We start from the raw sequence: 23,319 nt of genomic DNA on the forward strand, positions 1-23,319 counted from the left end.
ATGTTTGCTCTCTTATAATTTGCATTGGGTGTGGGGGACAGGCTGTAAGCAGGCAGGATCCTTACAGCCTAAGGCTGTTTTAAGACTAAGCCTTTCCCACCTTTTTGATACTAAGATCTTCTCAACACTTAAGCTTTTCCCTACACCTTTGACTATTGCATGATGTGCGGTGGTGCACTCTTACAAGGAATCTCATGCCTCAGGTAAGTGACTTTGTATCAGAGACTGCCTGTCTGTATATTGGCTAAAAGGTTTTGATTTCTACACTATAAAGGAGACAGACCTGGGTTTTCTCTCTTTCGGTTCCTGAAACTAGCATTGCAAGGAGAGGCAGCCAAGATGGCGGAGTGCTGAAGGAAAAGTCAGTTTGTGCAGAAAGGAGATGGGGAACGGAGGTGAATAAGGCTGGTGGGGGAGAAACCTTTGATTCTAGGAATACTCGGATGAGTCAGTGGCTTTGGGAGCCCTGAATTGAAAGGGAAGTTTTCCTACTGTGTGTATTTCTCGCCCGCTGGGTGCAAGCTTGAGGATTAAAGGTAATGGCCCACCAGTTCTTGGCTCTGTTGTTTCATTACCTCTGTCCAAATCAAATGCGAACCTGCATGGGCCAGGTGGCTACTGGCCTTACATATATAAACAATCATTTATTTCTACAATGGAAACCACTGGGTTTAAGTTTTAATTTTTTATTTAACTTCAGAAATAGTTCTGGTTTAATAAATAAAGCTCTAAATAACTCACAGGAAAAAAATTTATTGTAGAAATTCAAATATGCTTATATGAAAAATATGTTTATTAAGCAACCATAGTTTCAAGGATTATACAAAACTTTAAAACACTTGTTCAAACTCAGAACATTAGTGCCTACTGTCTTGCACTCATGTTTGTATGGCGCTGACATCCGAGTGACACTGTCATATAACAACCAGTACTTCGAGATTTGCTCAAGAAAGAAGGTCCTGATCCACAGTAGATTATACAGGTTAATGCAGAAATCAACTGGTTACTTCCTCCGCCAAATGTTACACTTAATGTCCTCTCCCTGATTAAGAGAAAATGAAAGTAGTAAAGGTACAGAAATGAATTTTTAATAGCACTATAAACCAAGTCTCAAGTTTAAAATCAGCACTAGTTCTTATGATGTTTAGCAAATGTATTTTACCAAATTTAGCTGTCATTCATATTACATTTTTATTTTTCCAATTAAAAGCACAGCAAAATAAATTAGAAGTAAATGAAAATAGTCAAAGGAGAAATCAAGGAATATAATAAACCTATAAATTAGGCTAAAGCAAAGAACATCATGTTGTTCCATAGACTTCCTGGCAAACAGAAATAAAACTAAATACAAACTTGAAAATGGCAGACAATACCATTTTAGAAAGTTAGTCATTTTAAGATTGTTTCCACACATACCTCTGAAACCACCACTCCCACCTCGTCCGCCTCTGAAGCCTCCGCCTCTACCTCCTCCTCTCCCACCTCTAAAACCACCTAAAAACAAAAGAAACATTTACTTGATAACTACAGTCTATCATATTCTGAAAAGCCTACAAATATCAATACAATTCCTACAATTATAAAGAAAAATAAACATAGATTCACAAATTTATCCAGCAGAATATTTTTAAAAGGTAAAAATGAAAAAACTGTGGAAGTGTGCCAACTGAGTAGCAGGCTGAAATCCTAGATTACAACTTCCTAAACAAATATTCTGTTTCAATGAATTATAATAGAAAAGCTTGTTACTTTAAAGTTTGATTTAGCCCTATTGTTAAGTGAATAAGCACCTTAACTTTTGATTATGGTGAAGACTTTTCTGACTGAAGAAAGGCTTTTTATCCTAAGAACAAGGTGGAACAGATACAGAGCAGCTCTCATCCAAGCATGCCACAGTGGACTCACCCTTTAAGATTAACTGAGCTGCCTATGGACCAACACTGATAATCACATGTTGAAGAGCCTTGAAATTTTAAATCTGTAAAGAATTCTTCTATTATCCAACACATACAGGCTTCCTATTTCAGTCTCCATTTTTACTTATTTTGGGGGCTTACTTTGTAAGAAATGATGAATTATGAAAAGAGATATTAATAGAAAATCCTAGCTACAACATTCAGACAAGAAATAAAAGGCATCCAAATTGGAAAGGAAGAAATAAAACTGTTTATTATTTGCAGATAACATTACATAGAGAGAACCTTAAAAACAATTAGAACTGATAAATGAATTCAGTAAAGTAGCAGGATACAAAATTAATATTCAGAAGTCAGTTTTTATATACCACTAATGAACTATAAAATTAAGAAACCAATCCCATTTTCAACTGCGCCACAAAAATGAAATACCTAGGAATAAATTTAGCCAAGGAGGTAAAAGACCTGTACTCAGAAAATTTTAAGAGCTGAACAAAGAACCTGAATAAAATACAAATAAATGAAAGCACATACTGTGCTCATGGATAGCAAGAATTAACATTGTTAAAAAATATCCATACCACCCAAATCAATTCATAGATTTAATGCAATTCCTGTAAATACCAATGGTATTTTTTACAGAACTAGAACAAATAATTCTAAAATGTATATGGAACCAGAAAATACCCCAAATAGCCACAGCAATCTTAAGTACAAAATTGGAAGTATCACACTGCACAATATCCAACTATACTACAAGGCCATAGTAATTACAACAGCAGAGAATAGGCATAAAAGGACACATAGATCAATGAAGAATATAGAATATAGTCCAAAAATAAAATCACACCTATATGGTCAATTAATCCATGACAAAGGAGGCAAAAATAAACAGTGCAGTAAAAAAACAGAGTCTATTCAGTAAATGGCGGTGAGAAAATTGGATGCATGCAAAAAAATAAATTTAAACTCAACCAACTTTCACCATATACAAAAATAACCTCAAAAGATATTAAAGACTTAAATGTAAAACCCAAAACCATACAACGCCTAGAAAACATACACAGTAAACTCTCTGACACTGCTCTTAGTAATATTTTATTTCCTGATATATCTCCTCAGGCAAGGGGAAAAAAAGAAAAAATAAACTGGGATTACATCAAACTGAAAAGTTTTTGCACAACAAAGGAAGCCATCAGTAAAACACAAAGACAATCTTCTGAATGGAGAAAAATATTTACCAATGATACATCCAACAGGGATTAAGATCCAAAATTTAAATTCATACAACACCAAAAAAATATCCAATTAAAAAATGGGCAAGGAAGTGAACATTTTCCCAAAGAGGACATACACATGGCTAACTGACATATGAGAAGATGCTCAATGTCACTAATCATGAGAGAAATACAAAATAAAATCACAATGAGATATCACCTCACATCTGTTGGAATGGCTATAAATCAACAAACAAGGGTTGGCAAAGATGTGGAGAAAGGGAACCCTTGTGCATTGTTTGGGAATGGCAAATTGGTACAGCCACTATGGAAAATCTGCCAATATGCAGGCTTCTCAAAAAGTTTAAAGTAGAACTACCGTATCATCCAGCAATTCCACTTCTGGGTATTTATCTGAAGAAATCCAAAACACTAATTAGAAAAGATATATGCACCCATATACTGACTACAGCATTATTTACAAAAGCCAAAGCCAAGACAGGAAAGCAACCTAAGTGCTCATCCATAGATGATTCAAGATGTGGTACAGGCCCTGGCAGGTTGGATCAGTGGGAGAGGGTCAGCCAGGCGAGTAGATGTCCTGGGTTTGAGTCCCAGTCAGGGCACACAGAGTAGCAACCATCTGCTTCTTCACCTCTCCTCTTTCTCTTTCTCACTCTCTCTGTCTCTCTATTCCTCCTGCAACCATGACTCAACTGATTTGAGTGCATTGGCCCCGGGTGCTGAGGATGAAGCCTCTACCTCAGGCACTAGAAATAGCCTGGCTGTGAGCATGACCCCAAGTGGGCAGAGCACTGGCCCCAGACGGAAGTTGCCAGGTGGATCCCGGTTGGGGCACATGTGGGAATCTGTCTGTCTCCCCTCCTTTCACTTGGAAAAAGAAATAAAAGAAATAAAAAAAAGAAGATGCGGTACATATACACAATAGAATATGACTGTGCCATAAAAAGAATGAAATCTTAGAATTTGCGACAACACGATCGGACCTAGAGGGTATTATACTAAGTGAAATGAGCCAGACAGAAAGACAAATACTGTAGGATTTTACTTATATGTGGAATCTAAAGAACAAACCAAATATTATAGAAAGAGACTCATAGATACAGAGAACAGACTGATGGTTGACAGATGGGAGGGAGTGGGGGGACTGGGGGAAAAGGTGAAGGTATTAATAAGTACAAATTGGTAGTTACAAACGAGTCACAAGAATGTAAAGCACAGCATAGGGATATAGTCAATGATATTGTAATACGTGTGTCAGGTAGGTACTAGACTTATGGGAGGATCATTCCATAAGTTATATAAATGTCTAACCACTATGCCGTACATCTGAAACTAACATAAAATATATAATATTGAAAGTCAACTGTAACTGACAAAAAAAATTTTGAGAAATTATTAAAAGAAAAAAATATATATATACTTTCAAATACCGGTATAAAAATATAAATGTTTTCAAAAAGTAGACCAGAGTGAATTTTTTTAATGTTATGCATGAGACTAAATATAGAGTAGGAATGAGGGATCTCCTTTCATCAAATACCCAAAGGGTACTCCCAAAAATACTTTAAATGTTTGTCTCTTAATAAATTATCTCCTAGATAGCTAGACCCAAAAAGTACATTTATAGAGTAAAATGGTAATTAAATTGAGAAAAGGCAAAGGTGAAAACAGAGTTCCACCTTCTTTCTGCTCCAGTAACAGAAGCCTCCCAGCCCCATTTTCAGCTCCTCTTCCTGACCTCGCTGGCTCCGCCCTGCCTCCAGGCATCCAGCCACCACACCCTTCAGACTGGAGCACCCCCAACCCTGCTCATCCTCTGGCTGTCCATAACAACGAATGTACCAAAGCTTTGAAGATATACGTGACAAAATACTGAACTCAAAGCAATTAATTTACTGATAACGGTCTAGGCATGATATCAGAAGACACATTTTATTTCTGAGCTGCCGATTATTTGATTAGAGCAAATTAACTTTTGTAAGCCCCTATTTCCTCATCCACAAAATAAGGGTATCACCTACCTTGCAAGGTGTTGCTGGATATTAAGAGATTATATGACCAACTCCCAGCATACAATCACACTAAATGACATTAACTATAATTCAGTTCTAATAATCTTACACTTTATAAAAACGCCCAACCAAACATAAATAACCCAAAGAGATGAAACCCCTCAAAATTATACTTTATTAGAATTTTTCTTTTTAAATAAGTCATTGAAACTAAGCATTATTAATATGGCAATTTGCCAAGATTTGAAGATAGCTTTACTAAAAAAATAAACATTAGGAAGGTCTGCCTATGTGCAAAATTTAATTGTACTATATGAATTGGCTGCAACTTAGAAATTTCATTATAAATTTTGTCCCACAAGTAACTTACCACCTCTACCACCTCTGCCAATTCCTCCTCTTCCTCCTCCTCCTCGACCGCCCCTGCCACCACCTCTTGGAGGTCCCTTCTCACCCGGAGGTCGAGGTAAAAATCTCTGCAGTGGCAGCAACTTATATGGGTCTATATAAAACTGGAAGTATAAAAGAAACAATTAGTGTAATGACTTGGGAGTACTATAGTATAATCATTAAGAACCTACAAAAAACTGCCTGACCAGGCGGTGGCGCAGTGGATAAAGCGTCGGACTGGGATGTGAAGACCCAGGTTCGAGACCCCGAGGTCACCAGCTTGAGTGCAGGCTCATCTGGTTTGAGCAAAAGCTCACCAGCTTGAGCCCAAGGTCGCTGGCTCAAGCAAGGGGTTACTCGGTCTGCTGAAGGTCTGTGGACAAGACACATAGGAGAAAGCAATCAATGAACAACTAAGGTGTTGCAACGCGCAACGGAAAACTAATGATTGATGCTTCTCATCTCTCCGTTCCTGTCTGTCTGTCCATCCCTGACTATCCCTCTCTCTGACTCTGTCTCTGTTGAAAAAAAAAAAAAGAACCTACAAAAACTGCCTGGGTTCAAACCCCAACTTGACTACACACTACTGTGTAGCCCTAGGCAAGGACTTAGTATCTTTGTACCCGTTTTCTGATCTGTAAAATCAAAATAATAAAGTACGGACCTCCCATAGTACTTTGTGAGGATCGAAAGGGTAATGTACCTCAAGCACTTAAAATTTGGCACATAATAAGCATAACATGCATATAACTCAATCTCATTTCTCCTTAGAAATAGAGAATGCTTTCCAAAAATTAACTACATTTTAACTCGAGAATTGCTATAAGATAAATAAAACTATTAAAAATTCAGCATTAAAATACAAAATAAAACATTGACATACTAGCTATTTCAAGACTTTAATAAAGGATCAATAGCTTTTTACTGAACATATGTAACAGAAGATTTGCAGACACTAAACCCACCCTATAATTAAGAGTTAAATTTTTTTATATAATAATGCAACATAATAGGGTATATTTCACACAAAACACCAGTGAGGATTTCAAAATTATAATATATTATTTATAACAAGATGTCTGAATCCTGCTTTAGATATAACCTTATCACTTTTCTTCCCTTCAGAGCCCATCATCTCAATAATATTATCTAGTTCTGTATTGTCCAATATGGCAACCACTAGCCACGTGTGGCTATTTAAATTTAAGTTAATTAACAATTGAAAACTCAGTTCCTGAGTTCACTCACCACATTTCAGGTGCTCAAAAACTACAAATGGCTACTGGCTACTGTACTGCAGAAAGGCCTGAACCTGAACAGTGAATCTAGAAATGGGAAGAGGTGGTAGAATGTACCACTTTAACACCTGTGATTTAAAAAACACTCAATAAATTCTCAAATAATGCTGAGAAAAAAGGCAGGCATCCAGATCAAATTTATTTAAATGGGTATTATATGGGCATTTTTTTTCAGGTCATCAAATGAGAAACCTGGCCCACCCAAAGCACCTGGCATCCTCACCTCACCTCCTATCCCAAGCTGGCTTCTGGGCCCACCATTGCATTGGCTCCATGATCTGGTGACCTCCATGTTACTAAATCCAATGAACACGTTGCAACAGCATTTGCCATAATTAAGCACTTCCTCTTGGAAATATTCTGTTCTCTTAACTTTTAAGATACCACTTTTATGAAACTCTCCTGGTTTGCCTTTTCATTTATTGGCAATTACATCTCAGTCTCTAATAACAGATGTATAAATTTTGGGGGTGCCCCAAAGCTCCTCCTCTCATTCTTTTTTTTTTTTTTTTTTTTTTTTTTTTTTTTACAGAGGCAGAGATAGACAGGGACAGACAGACAGGAACAGAGAGAGATGAGAAGCATCAATCATCAGTTTCTCGTTGCGCGTTGCGACTTCTTAGTTGTTCATTGATTGCTTTCTCATATGTGCCTTGACCGCGGGCCTTCAACAGACTGAGTAACCCCCTGCTGGAGCCAGCAACCTTGGGTCCAAGCTGGTGAGCTCTTTGCTCAAGCCAGATGAGCCCGCGCTCAAGCTGGCGACCTTGGGGTCTTGAACCTGGGTCCTTCCGCATCCCAGTCCGACACTCTATCCACTGTGCCACCACCTGGTCAGGCCTCCTCTCATTCTGGATTGCTAGACTGTATCATATTATGTCTGTACAAGGACTACTTCCTAATTCTATCTCTAGTCCATCCACCTTTTGAGCACCTATGTGAGTATCTCACAAATGTAAACCGAACTCATTCTTTCCCCCAATTCCCTTCTTCTCCAGTGCTGCCCATTTCAGAAAATGGCAAAACCCTGAACAATGATAGGATATTTTACTTCAATTTCAACAGTTCATCAATTACCAAGGCCTATCAATTCTACTTCCCATATCTCTCATAAACTCATTCATTTTCCTCCACTTCCATTGTCACTGCCCTAGTCCAAAACATCTTTTGGGACTCCAAACTGACCCCTTCAATTAGGAGTACTGCCCTCCTCCCCAGAATGCTCTTTTATTTTTCCAGTGCTCTTCTTCTTTTTTTTTTTAATAGGTGAGTGGAGGGAAGATTGTGAGACAGACTCCTGCATGTGCTCTGACCAGGATCTACCTGGCTGCCCCACCTGGGGCCAATGCTGGAGTACCAAGCTATTTTTAGCACCTGAGGCTGATGTACTCCAATAGAGCTATCCTAAGCACCCAGGGCTACACTCGAAACAACTGAGCCACTGGCTGCGGGAGGGGACGAGGGAGAGAAAGGGAAGAGGGAAGGGGGAAAGCAGATAGTTACTTCTCCTGTGTGCCCTGATCCAGAATCAAACCCAAGACGTCTATATGCTGGGGTGACACTCCATCCACTGAACCACCGGCCAGTGCCTCCAAGGCTCTTAAATATAAATCTAATCATTTTCCCTAACATTTATAATCAAAACTAAAACTGAAGTCTAAACTCTTTCCCAGAAACTGAAGGCTTTAAGTAATCTAGCCCCTGCCTACCTCTAGTCCTAATTCACAGCTTCTCACTCCTAAATGTTCTATGTCCAAGCTACGCCTTTGTGTTTTTTGGATCCTTCAAGTGCCTTACTGTCTGAGACTTGCACATACTCTTTCTCTACTTGTAATGCACTGCCTCCTCTTTAACTAGCACAGTATTTCCAAGTGCTAGCCTAAGTACATCAAAGTCATCCAAGAGCATTCTTTTTTACAACTGGGGGTCCTGGTCCCTACCTAAGACATACTGAGTTAAATTTCTAAGAGTGCAACCCAGAAATACACCTTCTTAAAAGCACCCCCAGATAATTCTGATGTGAAGCCAGGTTTGGGAATGACTGTTAGTCAGCTTTCGGGTCTCAGCTTCAAGCTCACTTCCTCAGAAAGCCAATACCCACTTGTAACATTCTCAGAGCTACCTGTATTTCTCTTGCACAGCATATACCATAATGTTATTGAAAGATTGGTGAAGTCATTTAATATCTGACTTTCCCCAAAAAATATCAGTTTTATAATTTACTGTTTTACTTAAAATATTTGGTCATGCAAGGCTTTTTAGTAAGAGAATTTTACATTACCTAGAAAACATCCTCTAGCAGTTACAGAATTTGCTAATATGAGCAAGGAATACTTTGTGAAAGCCTGTATTAAATAAATTACTCTTAAAGATAAGTAAGTTCAATGTCTGAAGAACAGAACAGGTCAGTTTAAGAGCTTCACTGGTGATGCAGTTTATACTTCAGGAGTCTCAAGTGCCCTACACAGGACTGCCCTGAGGTAGGTCATTCACTTGGAAAACCAAGGATCCCAGGTATCATAAGCCTGACTTACCTTCTGTAGTTTCTTAAAGGAGGATGCCTTCATGTTTTCTGATAACTTAACTGAAAAATACTATTAATTTTATTAAGGAGAAAAGAATCAAGATTTTTTTAAAAAGATAACCTGAATTAAGGCGTAACTTTAAAAACAAGGTTAGAATATATGGAAATATTTAAGAAAAGTAAGAAATGAGTTTCCAAGCAAAAATTAGTATTTGTTTTAAAACTTCCAGTTCCACCATACTATTCCAGTGGCACCATCATATCCAAAGCAAATACTTCAGTCCTACAGAACTTACCGAAACGGCAATCATTTCTAACCCCCCCACCAAAAGGACCTATCTTTACAATATAGAGGTAGGCAAAAGTAGGTTTACAGTTGTGAGTACACAAAACAATGTATTCTTGCATTATTTATTAATTAATTATTGTATTTCCCATACAAACTATAGAACCACTTTTGCCCACCCCTATATATATAGTAATACATTCTCCTCTTTTGATTCTCTTTTACATCCAATCTTACCAATACTCTGTATAGTTTCAAGAAGCAACAAGTTTAATTAATACTTAGCTCCAGAAAAAGCAAACAGTAACCTTTCAATGAGATCACTGCATCTTTTAATAAAAAAGGATACAAAATCTCTAAGTTGTCCAAATATTTCATCCACTTTCCCAATTTGTTCTTTGTTTTCTAAATAAACTGGAGCATTGAAATAAGGCACCTTATTTTCATCTGTGGTACATTTACAAACTATGTCATCTTCACAAGGATGCAGGAACTCTCCTAATACTGAAACAGGACAAGAAAACATTAAAATATAAAATAATTTCAAATGATACTAACTTCTTCTGGAAGCTTTCTTCTTGGCTATCTGGGATTTCACCATATCTATTCTACTGAGGCACAAAGCCTTCCTGAGTTGGTACAGCAATCCACAACACACTAGCTATGTGACCTGGAGTAAGGGTCTCACCTCTTCTCTGCTAAAGTGTCCTCATCTTTAATACAGGGATAAGAATAGTTCCAACACCTAACTTGTAGTACTGTATTGTTAGTAAAGTGCAACATTAAATATCAAGTGCTTAGAAAAATACCTGGCACACTAAGATCACTCAACCTATAACATTGACTTTATTATAATAATAACTACTATTATTTGGTTAAACATTTTACTGTCTATTCTTCCTTCTACTCAATCTCTAATTGTAAAATCAGTCTTGGTTGTTCGCCTGTTATCTCTCTCTCCTTTTATACTTTGTCACTACTACCTCTTCACCAATGATTCTTCAATCTTTTCCAGAAAACTGTGGAATCTCAAAATAATTACCTTTATTCCTGACACCCAAACTAAAATACTAATCACAATGCTACAAAACCAACTTTCCACCCTTATCACTCAGGCTCAAAACCTGGAACTTTTTATCAATCATCAATATTGGCCAAGTTCTACAAAGTTTGTTTTCATTGAAATAGCTCTCCTAGCCTGACCGGTGGTGACACAGTGGATAGAGAGTCAACCTGGGATGCTGAGGTCCCAGGTTCAAAACCCCAAGGTTGCCGGCTTAAGTGCAGGATCGCCAGCTTGAGCGTGGGATCACTGCCTTGAGTGTAGGATCAGAAGACATGATCTCACAGTCGCTGTCTTGAAGCCCAAGGCTGCTCGCTTGAGCAAGGGGTCACTGGCTCAGCTTGAGCCCTACAGTCAAGGCACGTAAGAGAAGCAACCAATGAACAATGAAAGTGACACAACTACAAGTTGATACTTCTCCCTTCCTCTCTTCTCTTCCCCTCCTGCATTAAAAAAAAAAAGAAAGAAAGAAAAGAAAAAAATCACTCTTCCATCTAACCTTTCCTTGTTCCTCTCAGTTACACCATGCACGACTTCCTTCATGCATGACTGTTAAAACAGCTTCTGGGCTAGCATCTCTGACTCCAGCCATCACCTTCTTACTGATCCAACTTACTATTTATGTGAGACTGTGTTCATCCTTTCTCCTCTTAGATATAGGCTTGTACTGTCAAATCTGTCTCACTTTTCATGACTTCCATCCCACTTCATTGGTAATTACCAGAAAACTGCTCTAATTTGATCTTTTTGCTTGACTGCCCTTGAGTAGTTTCCCTTCCAAACAAAATCTTTTTCTCGCTTCTCTTCCCTGAGTAAGATCAAGTGAGACAACGTGCTGCATTGCTTTATATCTCAAATATATCTGATTGATCACTTATTCCTAACTATGACTCTGACAAAGAAACTTAACTCAGAACCACAGTTTTCTTATCTGTAAAATGGGGACAACTGGGGTAAGCACAAAATATGACCTATTTAATATCTTCCTTTTGGCCTAAGTTCAAGTTCCAACTCCACGATGCACTCTACGTGTCCTTCAGCTTTCTTACTCCCACCCTTACATGCTGATGAGGATTATAAGTCCGTTTACGGCATCTCCACAGACTTGACTCCCCAACCCTGCAGCAGGTTGCTGAATCTATCTTACAGCACCGGACTCCCAGTCACACTCACTACTCTAAGACAATCCCCCAACCTCCGCAACCCTTCCCTCCCCACAAGGAGGCTAAGCTTTCACACCAACATACAAACTACATGTTCCGGAGGTCCTTGGTCTTGGCCTTTGTTAAAGCCTCCGCGTCCACCCCCACGTCCAAATCCTCCTCTGCCGCCGCCTCTGAAATTACCGCCACCTCCACCTCGAAAGTAGTTGTTGCCGCTGCCGCCACGACCGAAGCCACCACCTCGATGAAAGCCTCCACGCCCTCCGCCTCGAAAAGACATGCTTGCTCCTACCTGGCGAGAAAGACAGTGCGTGCCATTTGGCTACTGTGGCCTCTGGGTACACCACCTAATATCTGTGAGCACCGGTCAGCGTAGCATAAAAGGGACAGTAGTAACGACACTGTCTCCTGACCCGCCAGACCCGTCGCCCTCAGTTGGTGCTTCCCCCCTGCAGGCAGCAAGACCTTCGCGCCGCTGTCTCTTCCTTCCTTCCTTCTCCCCCCCGCAGCTGGGCTCCCGTCCAGCGTCGCCGCGCCCCCTGTCTCTGCCGCACTCACCAGCTCCACGTGCGCCTCGGGCCGGGCGCGCACACCCCCGCCCGGCACTTCCGCCGGTCCTGAGCCTCCTCGGCCTCCGTACCGGCGCCAAGTTGGGGGAGACAGCAGAACACACGAATAACTTGTTTACAAAATTTAAAAAAACAACTCACTGGCAGAACTAACGATGCTGTGAAACTTTCCAAAACAGCCTCCGGCGCTGAAAGAGTAGCAATAATACCCAACTTCAACCCTGGTTTACGACAGTCAAGTCCACTTGCCTGCCAAGGAAGTTACGTAGAATAGCGGCGGCCGCCGCGCCCTGACGTTGCCCGGGTGTGTCCGCGGCGCTGTTCCCGGAGGCTCTGGGCGGGAGCCGGGGCCCTCTCCCGGCGCTCCGTGGTCCGCGGGGGTTGCGGCTGGTCTCGCCGGGCCCCGCCTTCCCGGCTGCGAGGTGATCGCCTGGGCCGTCAGCTCGTTGCCACGTCTCTGAGGAGCTTTGCGCCGCGCTCTGCCCAGAGGTGGATGAGGGCGCGTCCGGACCCCGTGTGAGGGCTTGTCCGCCTTTGTTTTCGGTTTGGGGGTGGGGTGCGGGGTGTGCGCGCGTTCTTCCGAGTTGTTTTGTTTTTCCTTTCTTATAGTTGAAGTACGCACAATTATGGGCTCAACTGTGTGCCCATATTTTTGCTCTGTGGTTTCACTAGAAGAAAAAGATGCCCGTGTTCTTTGGAAGAAACTGTTAACCTGATAGGAAACCAAACCGTATTTTATCCTTCGTACCGGGTAGTTGATTCATTTGTCAAGTACGTGTTGAGCTCTGCCAGGCTGTACTACAAGTCCCTCTACCCTTCTTCCTTTAAGCCCTTGATATCTGACCTAAGCTTATACTGAAACTTCTCACCCAAAGAAAGCTAGTGACCTATTTATCTAATTTGGTTTGTCTCTTTTACACCCTCTGAGACCTTACCTTGATATTTAGTACAGCCGATCTCCGAAAGAGTGAAGGGTGGTGGTACCTATTAAGAGGGTTGTTTTGATTTTGAAAGAATTTTTGTTAATTTCACTATGGAAATAGGAGGAATCACAACATGTCTTCTACAATAAAGTGTAAGCTGCTTGAGAAAGCACCTAACAGTCCTGTATATGAAAGGAATTGAATTAAATCTATACATCATACAGAGGTAGAAATATTCATAACTCACCTGCTCTATTTTGCTTTGTGTCATTTAGTGTTTGTTTATATTCAGTGTAATCGGTGTTCCACTTAGTATCTCCAGCTCAGTGTGATGAAACCGCTGTACTTTTATGGGACCTTCAAGATTACCTCGTTCCACTTTATTTTACATGTAAGGAACTGACATTCAGAGAAGTGAAGTAACTTCCCCAGCTAATTAGAGGGACAGCCTAGAACTTTGGGTTCTCCCAGTCCTTAGTCTTTTTCCGGCGGTCCTTGGTCCGCAGGGGTTGCGGCTGACCTCGCTGGGCCCCGCTTCCACTTCCCAAATTGTTCATCACTCCAGTTCTGTTTGTCCTCATGGTAGTGTTGAACTCTTGGTTTCTGAACCTTTGAGCACTTTCCTTCTTCTCTTATCATCATTATCAACATCCCTACCCAGCCTTGGTTGCACTCTCTTTTATCCAAAGCCATCAATTTCTATTCATTCCTTCTAAGGTAGTTTTTTGTACTGTCATTCCAGGCCTCCTATTATCACAACCACACTTTCTTGTGTTATTCATACCATAAATCACCCAATACAACCTATAAGCATTCAAAAGTACAGCAATAACAGCAGTGAACTACAACTCACACTCTCAGCATCTTTGTTGTTTTAAAGTAAATACTTCCAGGCTTAACTTTTCTTCCTCCTATCTATACTGCATGTGATGACATATTGACCTTACTAAAAGTTTCCTCATACCACAGCCATCCTCAGTACTCCAAATAGCTCCCCATTTCCTTTAGCAACAAATCTAAAGTAGAATTTCTCTATTGATTAGGCCTTCTATATAATTAGTAATACTTCTCCCCTGCCTCTACACCTTCCCTCTGCCCCATCAAGCCAACATTATTGCCTTATTTCTCTTTATCTGCCATTCATTGCACAATTGAACACTTTCTGCTTGGAAAAAGCTCCATATCCCATTCATTCATGGGACCAGTCTTTTTCTGTCTTTCTACCCTGGAGGAGCCCTTGAAATAATTTTCATGTCTTAAACACCTGCATAAATATTTATTTAACACCTGTATATATATATATATATATATAAACATGGCTAGCAAGTTGACATAATGACCCAATAATGATTGTCAGTGCTTTTTCAACTGATAAAATACACATAACATAAACTTTACTATCTTTATCATTTTTAAACATGTAGTCCAGTGATTCACATTGTTGTACAACTCGGTGCTCTTTTGAGTAAAGAAGGTTTCTCTGTGAATTTATTTTTATTCACCTCTGCAGTTTTCCCCTCCTCACAAACAATATCAATTATGATGCAAATTAAGTGACAGAGGAAACTAGTTTTTCCTTTAATTTAGGCAAGGTTGCAAATTGATTTTAGTGAATGTTAATCTCTTTCTATAGGCCTATATATGCATAAAAGTGTTGGTATTAAAACTAAAAATAATGAAATGTACCTATTTAATATGAAATCTTTGCTTGTCTTTTGCTGTGTATATTCTCAGGTCTGAGTCAGTCTTAAGACTGACATACACAGATTTCATTTGCAGCCATAATGAAATGGTTTCTGTCTTTGTTCTTAATGCTCATCATTATACACAAAAAAGATGTACAAGTAAGAAGTTGAAAAGTACAGTAAAATGTTTATTACTTTCCTATGAAAGGCAAAATGCTCTTCTTTCACAGAAATCCAGAACCTGTAGAAATACAGATCAGCAAATTTCATATTATGTTTATAATCATCAACTCACAAAGTTCTTTCTCAGTCAGATGCTGAGGCTGAAGAGAAGGTGCGGAGAAAGGAGCCCTCATTCAGTCATACACTTGTGTTGAAAGGGAGGGAAAATACTGTTCAGTTTTGTTCTCCAGTTTCTACTGCAATTTGGCCTCAATTTGATACTTGAGACTTTCTCATTCTCAAGTGCAAGCAGCAGTGGAAACCGACTGCTCACAAACATTAGGGGATATTTCAAAATGAATATGAAGCTATAAAAAAAAAGCATTTGATATGTCACTTGCTACTCAATCACAAAAATTGAGTTTGCATCACATTTGCATAATTGAACAACTTTCTTTGACTTGTTGTTTGCTTTTCTGATGTTCTTGTTTAATAAAAATCAAATGCTTTTTTTAATCGCTTCATATTTATTTTGAAATATCCCCTAATGTTTGTGAGCAGTGTATTTCAGGATTTCTTTTTGCCGTATGATTTTTCCAACATTTAGATTTCTATTTAAAACCAAGAATCTTGTCACTTGAAATCAAAATATTTCTCCAGGCCTTTGAAGATACTTGTTCAACTAGTTTATGTGATAGAAAATGTCTGAGTAGTTTCTGCAGCCATTCTTGAACTTCAGAACATTTGGCAAAATCTAGACTATTTTCCTGAAAATATTCCCGCAATTCACTTCTTAGCTCAAGAATCCTATTAAGAACCAAAATCTGTATTATTTTCTCTTACTGTGTAGCATATTACCCCAACACTTAGGGCCTAAAACAATGAACAATACCTTTCATAATCTCTAGGTCAGAAATTCAGAAACAGGTTAGTGTGCTGGTCCTGGTTATGGTCTCTCATGTGGTTGCAAAGTGTTGACTGGGCTGCAATCCTTTGAATGCACAGCTGGATATGGAGAATCGGTTTTGGAGACAGCTCACTTGTACCTAGCAAGCTAATGCTGTCTCTTGCCAAGAGGACTTAGTTCCTTGCCACGTGGGCCTGTTTACAGAGTGCTTAAGCATTCTCATGACAAGGCTGCTGGCTTTCCCATGAATGAATGATCTCCCAAGCCAGATTTTCTGCATGTGGTAGTAGATTTATGTGGTCTTTGTCCAGGTTTCCACATAGGTTTTTAAACATTCTCGATAAATTTAACCATTTGATAATTTTAGTCATTTTTGTAGCATCTCCCAGAATTTTTTTCATTTCAGCTCCAAAAATGTCTGGCACCAGCCCTTGTCTGGGAGGAAAACAGTATGTAGTGAATACATCAGGATTTTCTTTTTCTTAGGGAGTGATGCTAAAATCATATATGGGGCACCATCAATGCAGGTGGCAAACACTTTCTCCCAAATGTACCTTTTGTATCTAATATGAAGACAAAATAATAAATGTAGCTTGGCCTTTGTTTGGGGCAGCATTTTATTATCATGGGAAAATTTTCTTGAATTTCACCACAATTTACATATCTTGCAAATGCTAACATACGACATTTGTATTGAAATGTGTTGATCCATCATTGTGGATAAAAGGTTTTTTGGTTTATTACACAAAATCTCTTAAGCATCATGTGCCATGTCATCAATTTATCAAACTTAGACAATGAACCTTTTTTTTTTTTTTTTTTTGTATTTTTCTGAAGCTGGAAACGGGGAGAGACAGTCAGACTCCCGCATGCGCCCGACCAGGATCCACCCGGCACGCCCACCAGGGGGCGATGCTCTGCCCCTCTGGGGCGTCGCTCTGTTGTGACCAGAGCCACTCTAGCGCCTGGGGCAGAGGCCAAGGAGCCATCCCCAGCGCCCGGGCCATCTTTGCTCCAATGGAGCCTTGGCTGTGGGAGGGGAAGAGAGAGACAGAGAGGAAGGAGAAGGGGAGGGGTGGAGAAGCAGATGGGCGCTTCTCCTGTGTGCCCTGGCCAGGAATCGAACCCGGGACTTCTGCACGCCAGGCCGACGCTCTACCACTGAGCCAACCGGCCAGGGCCGAAACATTTTTAAATTTCTTACATTATGTATTTTCCTAGTATTTTATTCTCTAAATTTATATACTAGAATTGTGAGGGTCTTACCAACTGTGGGGCTTTTTCCTTTTTTAGTTAAAGAGTCTGCTTAAAAACTTGCATGGCCCTGGCAGGCTGGCTCAGTGGATAGAGCATTGGCCCAACATATGGACATCCCAACTTTGATTTCCCCATCAGGACACACGAGAAGCAACCATCTGCTTCTCTTTCTCTCTCTTTCCCTATTCTCTCCCTCATCCCTCTCACAGCCAGTGGCTCAGATGGTTTGAGTGTTGGCCTCAGACACTGAGGATAACTCAGTTGGTCCAAGTGTCAGCCTCAGGCACTGAGGATAGCTCGATTGATTCGAGTATCAGCCCCATATGGAGGTTGCTGGATAGATCCTGGTTGGGGTACATGTGAGTGTCTATCTTATTATCTCCCTTCCTCTCACTTAAAAAGACACAAAAACAAAAAAAAAAACCCTTTCTTTTTGGACCTTTATACTGAAGATGACTAACTTTTTAAACAAATTTTTACTCTGGTAATTCAAAGACCATTTAAAATTATTTGCTTCTTTAACATGATTTGCAGATGTGTCTTTTCAGTTTTGCTGGAGCCACTGCTGCATTTATAAGTTGTGGTTCTTCATTATTTATCAGAATTACCTAGTCCTAAAATTCTCTCCTATCTCCTACTTTGTATTAAAAAATTACCAAGCCTGACCTGTGGTGGCGCAGTGGATAAAGCATCGACCTGGAAATGCTGAGGTCACTGGTTCGAAACCCTGGGCTTGCCTGGTCAAGGCACATATGGGAGTTGATGCTTCCAGCTCCTCCCTCCTTCTCTCTCTCTGTCTCTCTCTCTTTCTGTCTCTCCCTCTCCTCTCTAAAATGAATAAAAAAAATAAAAAAAAAAGGCAGAGCCTCTGGGCCTTAAAAAAAATAAAAATTAAAAAATAAAAAATTACCACATTGGACTCTTAAGTCATGTTTGTAAAATAGGTGCCAATAGAATGTAAAACAAGAAAACAAAACAAGAGAATCACAGAAGAAAAATGAAATCTTTAAAAATATATTTCACTTTAAACCTACAAGCTCCAAATTTTGCAATATTTACAACATGACAAAGGAATAGGGAGCCATCTGAGTCATAGTGTTTACAAGGTCTTTCCATAGAATTAAAATTTGCCCCTTGAGTTGATAACATATCAGGACAGCTTGTTTACTCTCAGTTGACTGTGCGTAAAGGTACGTTGGGGGAGGATAGGGGATAGAGTTCAGGGGGAGAGGCTGATGGTATCAAAATCATCCCTCCCTTGGTACAATTCAGCACTCACCAATTATCAACAGCTTTCCTTCCCTAGCTCACATCAAAAGCTGAGAACAGACTCAAACAAATGAACAATCGTGAAGTCCACCGCTGTATAGGTGAACAATCTCTAGCAAGATTAGTAACAGGGCTACTTGATCTGTTCATCACTGCAAGTGCTCGTACTGCATGGAGAAGGAAATTAAAAAAATTTTTTTCCATTCTCTTCTAAAACACCTAGTAACCTCACTGAACCCCTGATGACATCTTCAGGCCCCAACTGAGAGATCTACACTAGACTAAATTCCTGAAGAGTGGGAACTGCATCTTGTTTTGCAGTTTGCTAAGAATTTAGCACAGAGCTGTAAAACAAAACCAAACAAAAACAAAACTGATGCTCAGTAAGTATTCATTGAACTTAACTGAACTCTATTCTTTGAATTTCTGCCCATCCATTAAGCTTCTGCTTGTCAACAAATGACAATAGAACAGTCAAAGAAATTTTAAAAGAAGGGAGCAAGAGAAAATACCGAGGTACATTTGAATTATGGGATCTAAAAAAACATACATCCAATTGCGTTAGTGAAAGGTTAGGAAATCTAAAATACTTGATGAGATATAAATGACAAGAAAAGGAAGGTCTTAACACTATTGGAACAAAATTTTTAAAGGACTTAGCCAACTTGCCATTAAATTGGAAACATTAATATGAACCTTTGACTTTCTTTTATAAAAGTTTTTATTAAAATTTCAAACATAACCAAAAGTTGAGAAAGCAGTATAATGAACCTCTGTGTACTCATAATCCAGCTTCAATAATTACCAGCATTTTGTAGATCTTGCTTCATTACAGACCCCTGTATATTTTTTAAAGTATATATTTTTGCTAGAGTATTTTGTAGTAAGCCCCAGATAGTATTTAACCCATAAATCTCCAGCAGAGTACTTTTTAAACATAAGTACCATACCATGATCACATCTAGCAAAAGTAGTAAGTCCTTAGTATAGGACTGGTGAAGATCCAGCGTATGCCCATGCATTACATTTGATTGCTATATCTCTTACATGTCTTTTATTCTTTACCAGTTTCTGCTTGTTTTTTTTTCCCATGGCATTTGTTGAAGAAACTTTTTGCTTGCAGAATTTTCCTTCCTCTTGGTGATATAAACCATGTTTATTCTCTGTATTTCTAATAAACTGGTGGCTAAGTAACAGTAAGATCTAGAGAATTGTGTTCAGGCTCATTTTTTTTCCCCAAAAAAATAATGTCTTATCACATGAGGCAGATGATTTGTGGCTATCTCTCTTTTGGCAATGTTAAGATTGGTCAGTGGGATCAGTATCAACTTGGTTCATCTATTGGAAATTTTCCTTTTTTTTTTTCTTTCAAAAAGGTGGTACTAAAAGTGAAGAAGGAAACCCCTGCCCCTCCCAAAGGCAGAGTCAAGGCAAAGGCTTTGAAGGCAAAGAAAGCAGTGCTGAAAGGCATCCACAGCCACAAAATAAAGAAAGAAGATCCATTCATCACCCACCGTCCTACTGCCCAGGACACTGTGGCTCCAGTGGCAGCAAAATATACTGAGAACAGCGTCCCAGGAGAAACAAGCTTGACCACTATGCCATAAAGTTCCCCCTGAATACTGAGTCAGCCATGAAGAAGATAGAAGACAACAATGTACCTGTGTCCATTGCAGTTGTAAAGGTCAACTAGCACCAGAGCAAACAGGCTATGAAGAGGCTCTATGACAGGGGTCGGGAACCTATGGCTCGCAAGCCAGATGTGGCTCTTTTGATGGCAGCATCCAACTCGCTGACAAATCTTTAATTAAAAAAAATAACGTTAAAAATATAAAACATTCTCTTCTCATGTATTACACTCCATTCATTTCCTACCGCTCATGTTCATGGTTGTGGGTGGCTGGAGCCAATCACAGCTGTCCTCCGGGACAACACCAAATTTTTATTGGATAATGCGTAATGTACACGGGTCGTTGTGAAGTCAGGAAGTAAACTTCCCTCCTTTTAATCAAGTAGTCAGCTAGCTAATTGCAGAAACCCTTTTGACGAAGAAGATGGCTAACAGAAAAAAAGATGAGAAGTATCGTACTTTTCAGCAGGAATGGACAGAGGAATTCGCCTTTGTGGAGAGAGCAGGTTCTGCAGTGTGTCTAATATGCAATAATAAAATTGCATCAATGAAACGGTCAAATATAAAGCGGCACTTCAACACACGCCATACTACATTTGCATGGAAATATCCAGTGGGGGACAGCAGGAAGAAAGCATGTCAAGAGCTACTGTGCAGAGTGCAAGCTAGTCAGCAGCAACTGCATGTTTGGACCCAACAAGGTGACTTGATTTCTGCTAGCTTTGCTGGTGCTTTAGCAATTGTGAGAAACGGAAAGCCATTCACAGTTGGAGAGTATGCCAAAACATTCATGCTTGATGTTGCCAATGAACTTTTTGATGACTTTTCAGATAAAGAAAAGATAATCAAACGAATAAAAGACATGCCTCTATCGGCAAGAACTGTTCATGATCGTACCATCATGATGGCAAGTCAAATTGAGGCAACACAAATGAAGGACATAAATGCAGCACCATTCTTTTCTCTTGCTTTGGATGAGTCAACAGATGTAAGCCATTTATCCCAGTTCAGCGTGATTGCAAGGTATGCTGTTGGTGACACACTACATGAGGAAAGTCTTGCTGTTTTGCCTATGAAAGAGACAACAAGAGGGGAGGATTTATTCAAGTCTTTCACTGAGTTCGCTAAAGAAAAAAATCTGCCAATGGATAAACTTATTTCGGTGTGTACTGATGGTGCTCCATGCATGGTGGGGGAAAACAGAGGATTTGTAGCGCTTCTTCGTGAACATGAAAAGAGGCCAATCCTAAGTTTTCATTGCATCTTACATCAGGAGGCACTTTGTGCTCAGATGTGTGGTGAGCAGCTTGGTGAGGTGATGTCGCTGGTCATTCGGGTGGTCAACTTTATTGTTGCCCGAGCTTTAAATGATCGCCAGTTTAAAACACTGCTGGATGAAGTTGGGAATAATTATCCTGGTCTGCTTTTGCACAGCAATGTGCGTTGGTTGTCAAGAGGGAAGGTGCTCAGCTGTTTTGCGGCTTGTCTGAGTGAAATTCGGACTTTTCTTGAAATGAAAAACATCGAGCATCCTGAGTTAGCTAACACTGAGTGGCTCCTGAAGTTCTACTATCTCGTGGACATGACTGAACATCTGAACCAGCTCAGTGTGAAAATGCAAGGCGTTGGAAATACAGTCTTATCCCTTCAACAAGCAATGTTTGCATTTGAAAACAAGCTGGAACTCTTCATTGCGGACATTGAAACAGGTCGTTTACTACACTTTGAAAAACTGAGAGAGTTTAAAGATGCATGTACAGCAAGTGACCCTGCTCAACATCTTGATCTCCATCAGCTAGCGGGCTTCACAGCTGATCTCCTGCAGTCATTCAAAGCACGCTTTGGAGAACTTCGTGAGCGCACTCGTCTTTTTAAGTTCATCACCCATCCACACGAGTGTGCAATGGACAGCGCCGACCTGAGTTACATCCCCGGTGTCTCCGTCAGAGATTTTGAGCTACAAACTGCTGACCTGAAGGCCTCAGACATGTGGGTGAATAAGTTCAAGTCACTGAATGAAGATTTGGAAAGACTTGCACGACAGCAAGCAGAGTTGGTGAGCGAACACAAGTGGGGAGAAATGAAAAAACTTCAACCCGCGGACCAGCTGATTGTCAAAACTTGGAATGCACTTCCTGTCACATACCACACACTGCAGCGTGTGAGTATTGCTGTACTGACAATGTTTGGCTCTACATATGCATGTGAGCAGTCTTTCTCACATCTAAAGAACGTTAAGACCAACCTACGATCACGTTTAATGGATGGAAGTCTCAACGCCTGCATGAAGCTTAAGCTCACCACATATCAACCAGACTACAAAGCCATCAGCAAAACCATGCAGCACCAGAAGTCGCATTAATGGTAAAAAGTACTTTATTCATCATTGGTTAGCAACAGCATAACAACGTTATTAAAAAGAATTCAGAGACTTACTGTACTTTAAAAGTGTTGGTCTTACATAAAATGCCCACATTTACTTGTATTTAGTGTTAAGCATATTATATGGCTCTCATGGAATTACATTTTAAAATATGTGGTGTTCATGGCTCTCTCGGCCAAAAAGGTTCCTGACCCCTGCTCTATGACATCAACATGGCCAAGGTCAACACCCTGAACAGACCTGATGGAGAAAAGAAGGCATATGTTCATTCCGCTGGCTCCCAACTATGATGCTTTGGATGTTGCCAACAAAATGGGATCATCTAAACTGAGTCCAGCTGGCTAATTCTAAATATTAAAATTTTTGCACTGTAAGAAAAAAAATTTCTACCTGCTTTCATCTGATGGTTTTAGCAGCTATTGATGATCACCACCTAGATTCATTAGTTCAGAAGGGACTACAAAATGGTGATATGCTGATTTTATAATTTCTTCAGCAATTATTAGCTAAAATAAAGAACTTTTCATCATTTTGTTTTAATGTTTATTTCAATCCTTTATTGTTATTTTGGATGCTTATATCGTTTCCTCTTTGGTTTATGAGAGCCCCTTCAAGTTGAGTTCTATGTCTTTTAATGCTAC

The 23,319-nt window shown here is 39.8% G+C and overlaps 2 protein-coding genes across 13 annotated transcripts; one reads left to right on the top strand and one right to left on the bottom strand.

The window, feature by feature from the left end:
* Positions 1-770: 770 nt before the first annotated feature.
* GAR1 (GAR1 ribonucleoprotein) lies at positions 771-12,832 on the bottom strand. 8 transcript variants are annotated; one of them, XM_066279657.1, is made up of 7 exons: positions 12,712-12,832; positions 11,978-12,185; positions 10,017-10,171; positions 9,392-9,451; positions 5,540-5,681; positions 1,417-1,494; positions 771-1,042 (listed from the first exon to the last, which is right to left on the bottom strand). In XM_066279657.1, exons 2-7 carry the CDS (start codon positions 12,171-12,173, stop codon positions 1,029-1,031), a joined length of 645 nt encoding a protein of 214 aa, XP_066135754.1. In that variant the 5' UTR covers positions 12,174-12,185; positions 12,712-12,832; the 3' UTR covers positions 771-1,028. The 8 variants fall into 8 exon arrangements, with proteins under 8 accessions (XP_066135754.1, XP_066135752.1, XP_066135758.1 ...); XM_066279655.1 differs by having other exon boundaries at positions 12,604-12,717; XM_066279661.1 differs by lacking the exon at positions 12,712-12,832 and adding an exon at positions 12,452-12,593 and having other exon boundaries at positions 12,077-12,185.
* LOC136337815 (protein FAM200C-like) lies at positions 12,780-23,018 on the top strand. 5 transcript variants are annotated; one of them, XM_066279653.1, is made up of 3 exons: positions 12,786-12,884; positions 18,889-19,048; positions 20,042-23,018. In XM_066279653.1, the coding sequence occupies exon 3, from the start codon at positions 20,720-20,722 to the stop codon at positions 22,655-22,657; it is 1,938 nt and encodes a 645-aa protein (XP_066135750.1). In that variant the 5' UTR covers positions 12,786-12,884; positions 18,889-19,048; positions 20,042-20,719; the 3' UTR covers positions 22,658-23,018. The 5 variants fall into 5 exon arrangements, with proteins under 5 accessions (XP_066135749.1, XP_066135750.1, XP_066135746.1 ...); XM_066279651.1 differs by having other exon boundaries at positions 12,854-12,951; XM_066279652.1 differs by lacking the exon at positions 18,889-19,048 and having other exon boundaries at positions 12,780-12,884.
* Positions 23,019-23,319: the final 301 nt, after the last annotated feature.

Source organism: Saccopteryx bilineata, chromosome 5, assembly GCF_036850765.1.
Source record: "Saccopteryx bilineata isolate mSacBil1 chromosome 5, mSacBil1_pri_phased_curated, whole genome shotgun sequence".
Taxonomy (NCBI): domain Eukaryota; kingdom Metazoa; phylum Chordata; class Mammalia; order Chiroptera; family Emballonuridae; genus Saccopteryx; species Saccopteryx bilineata.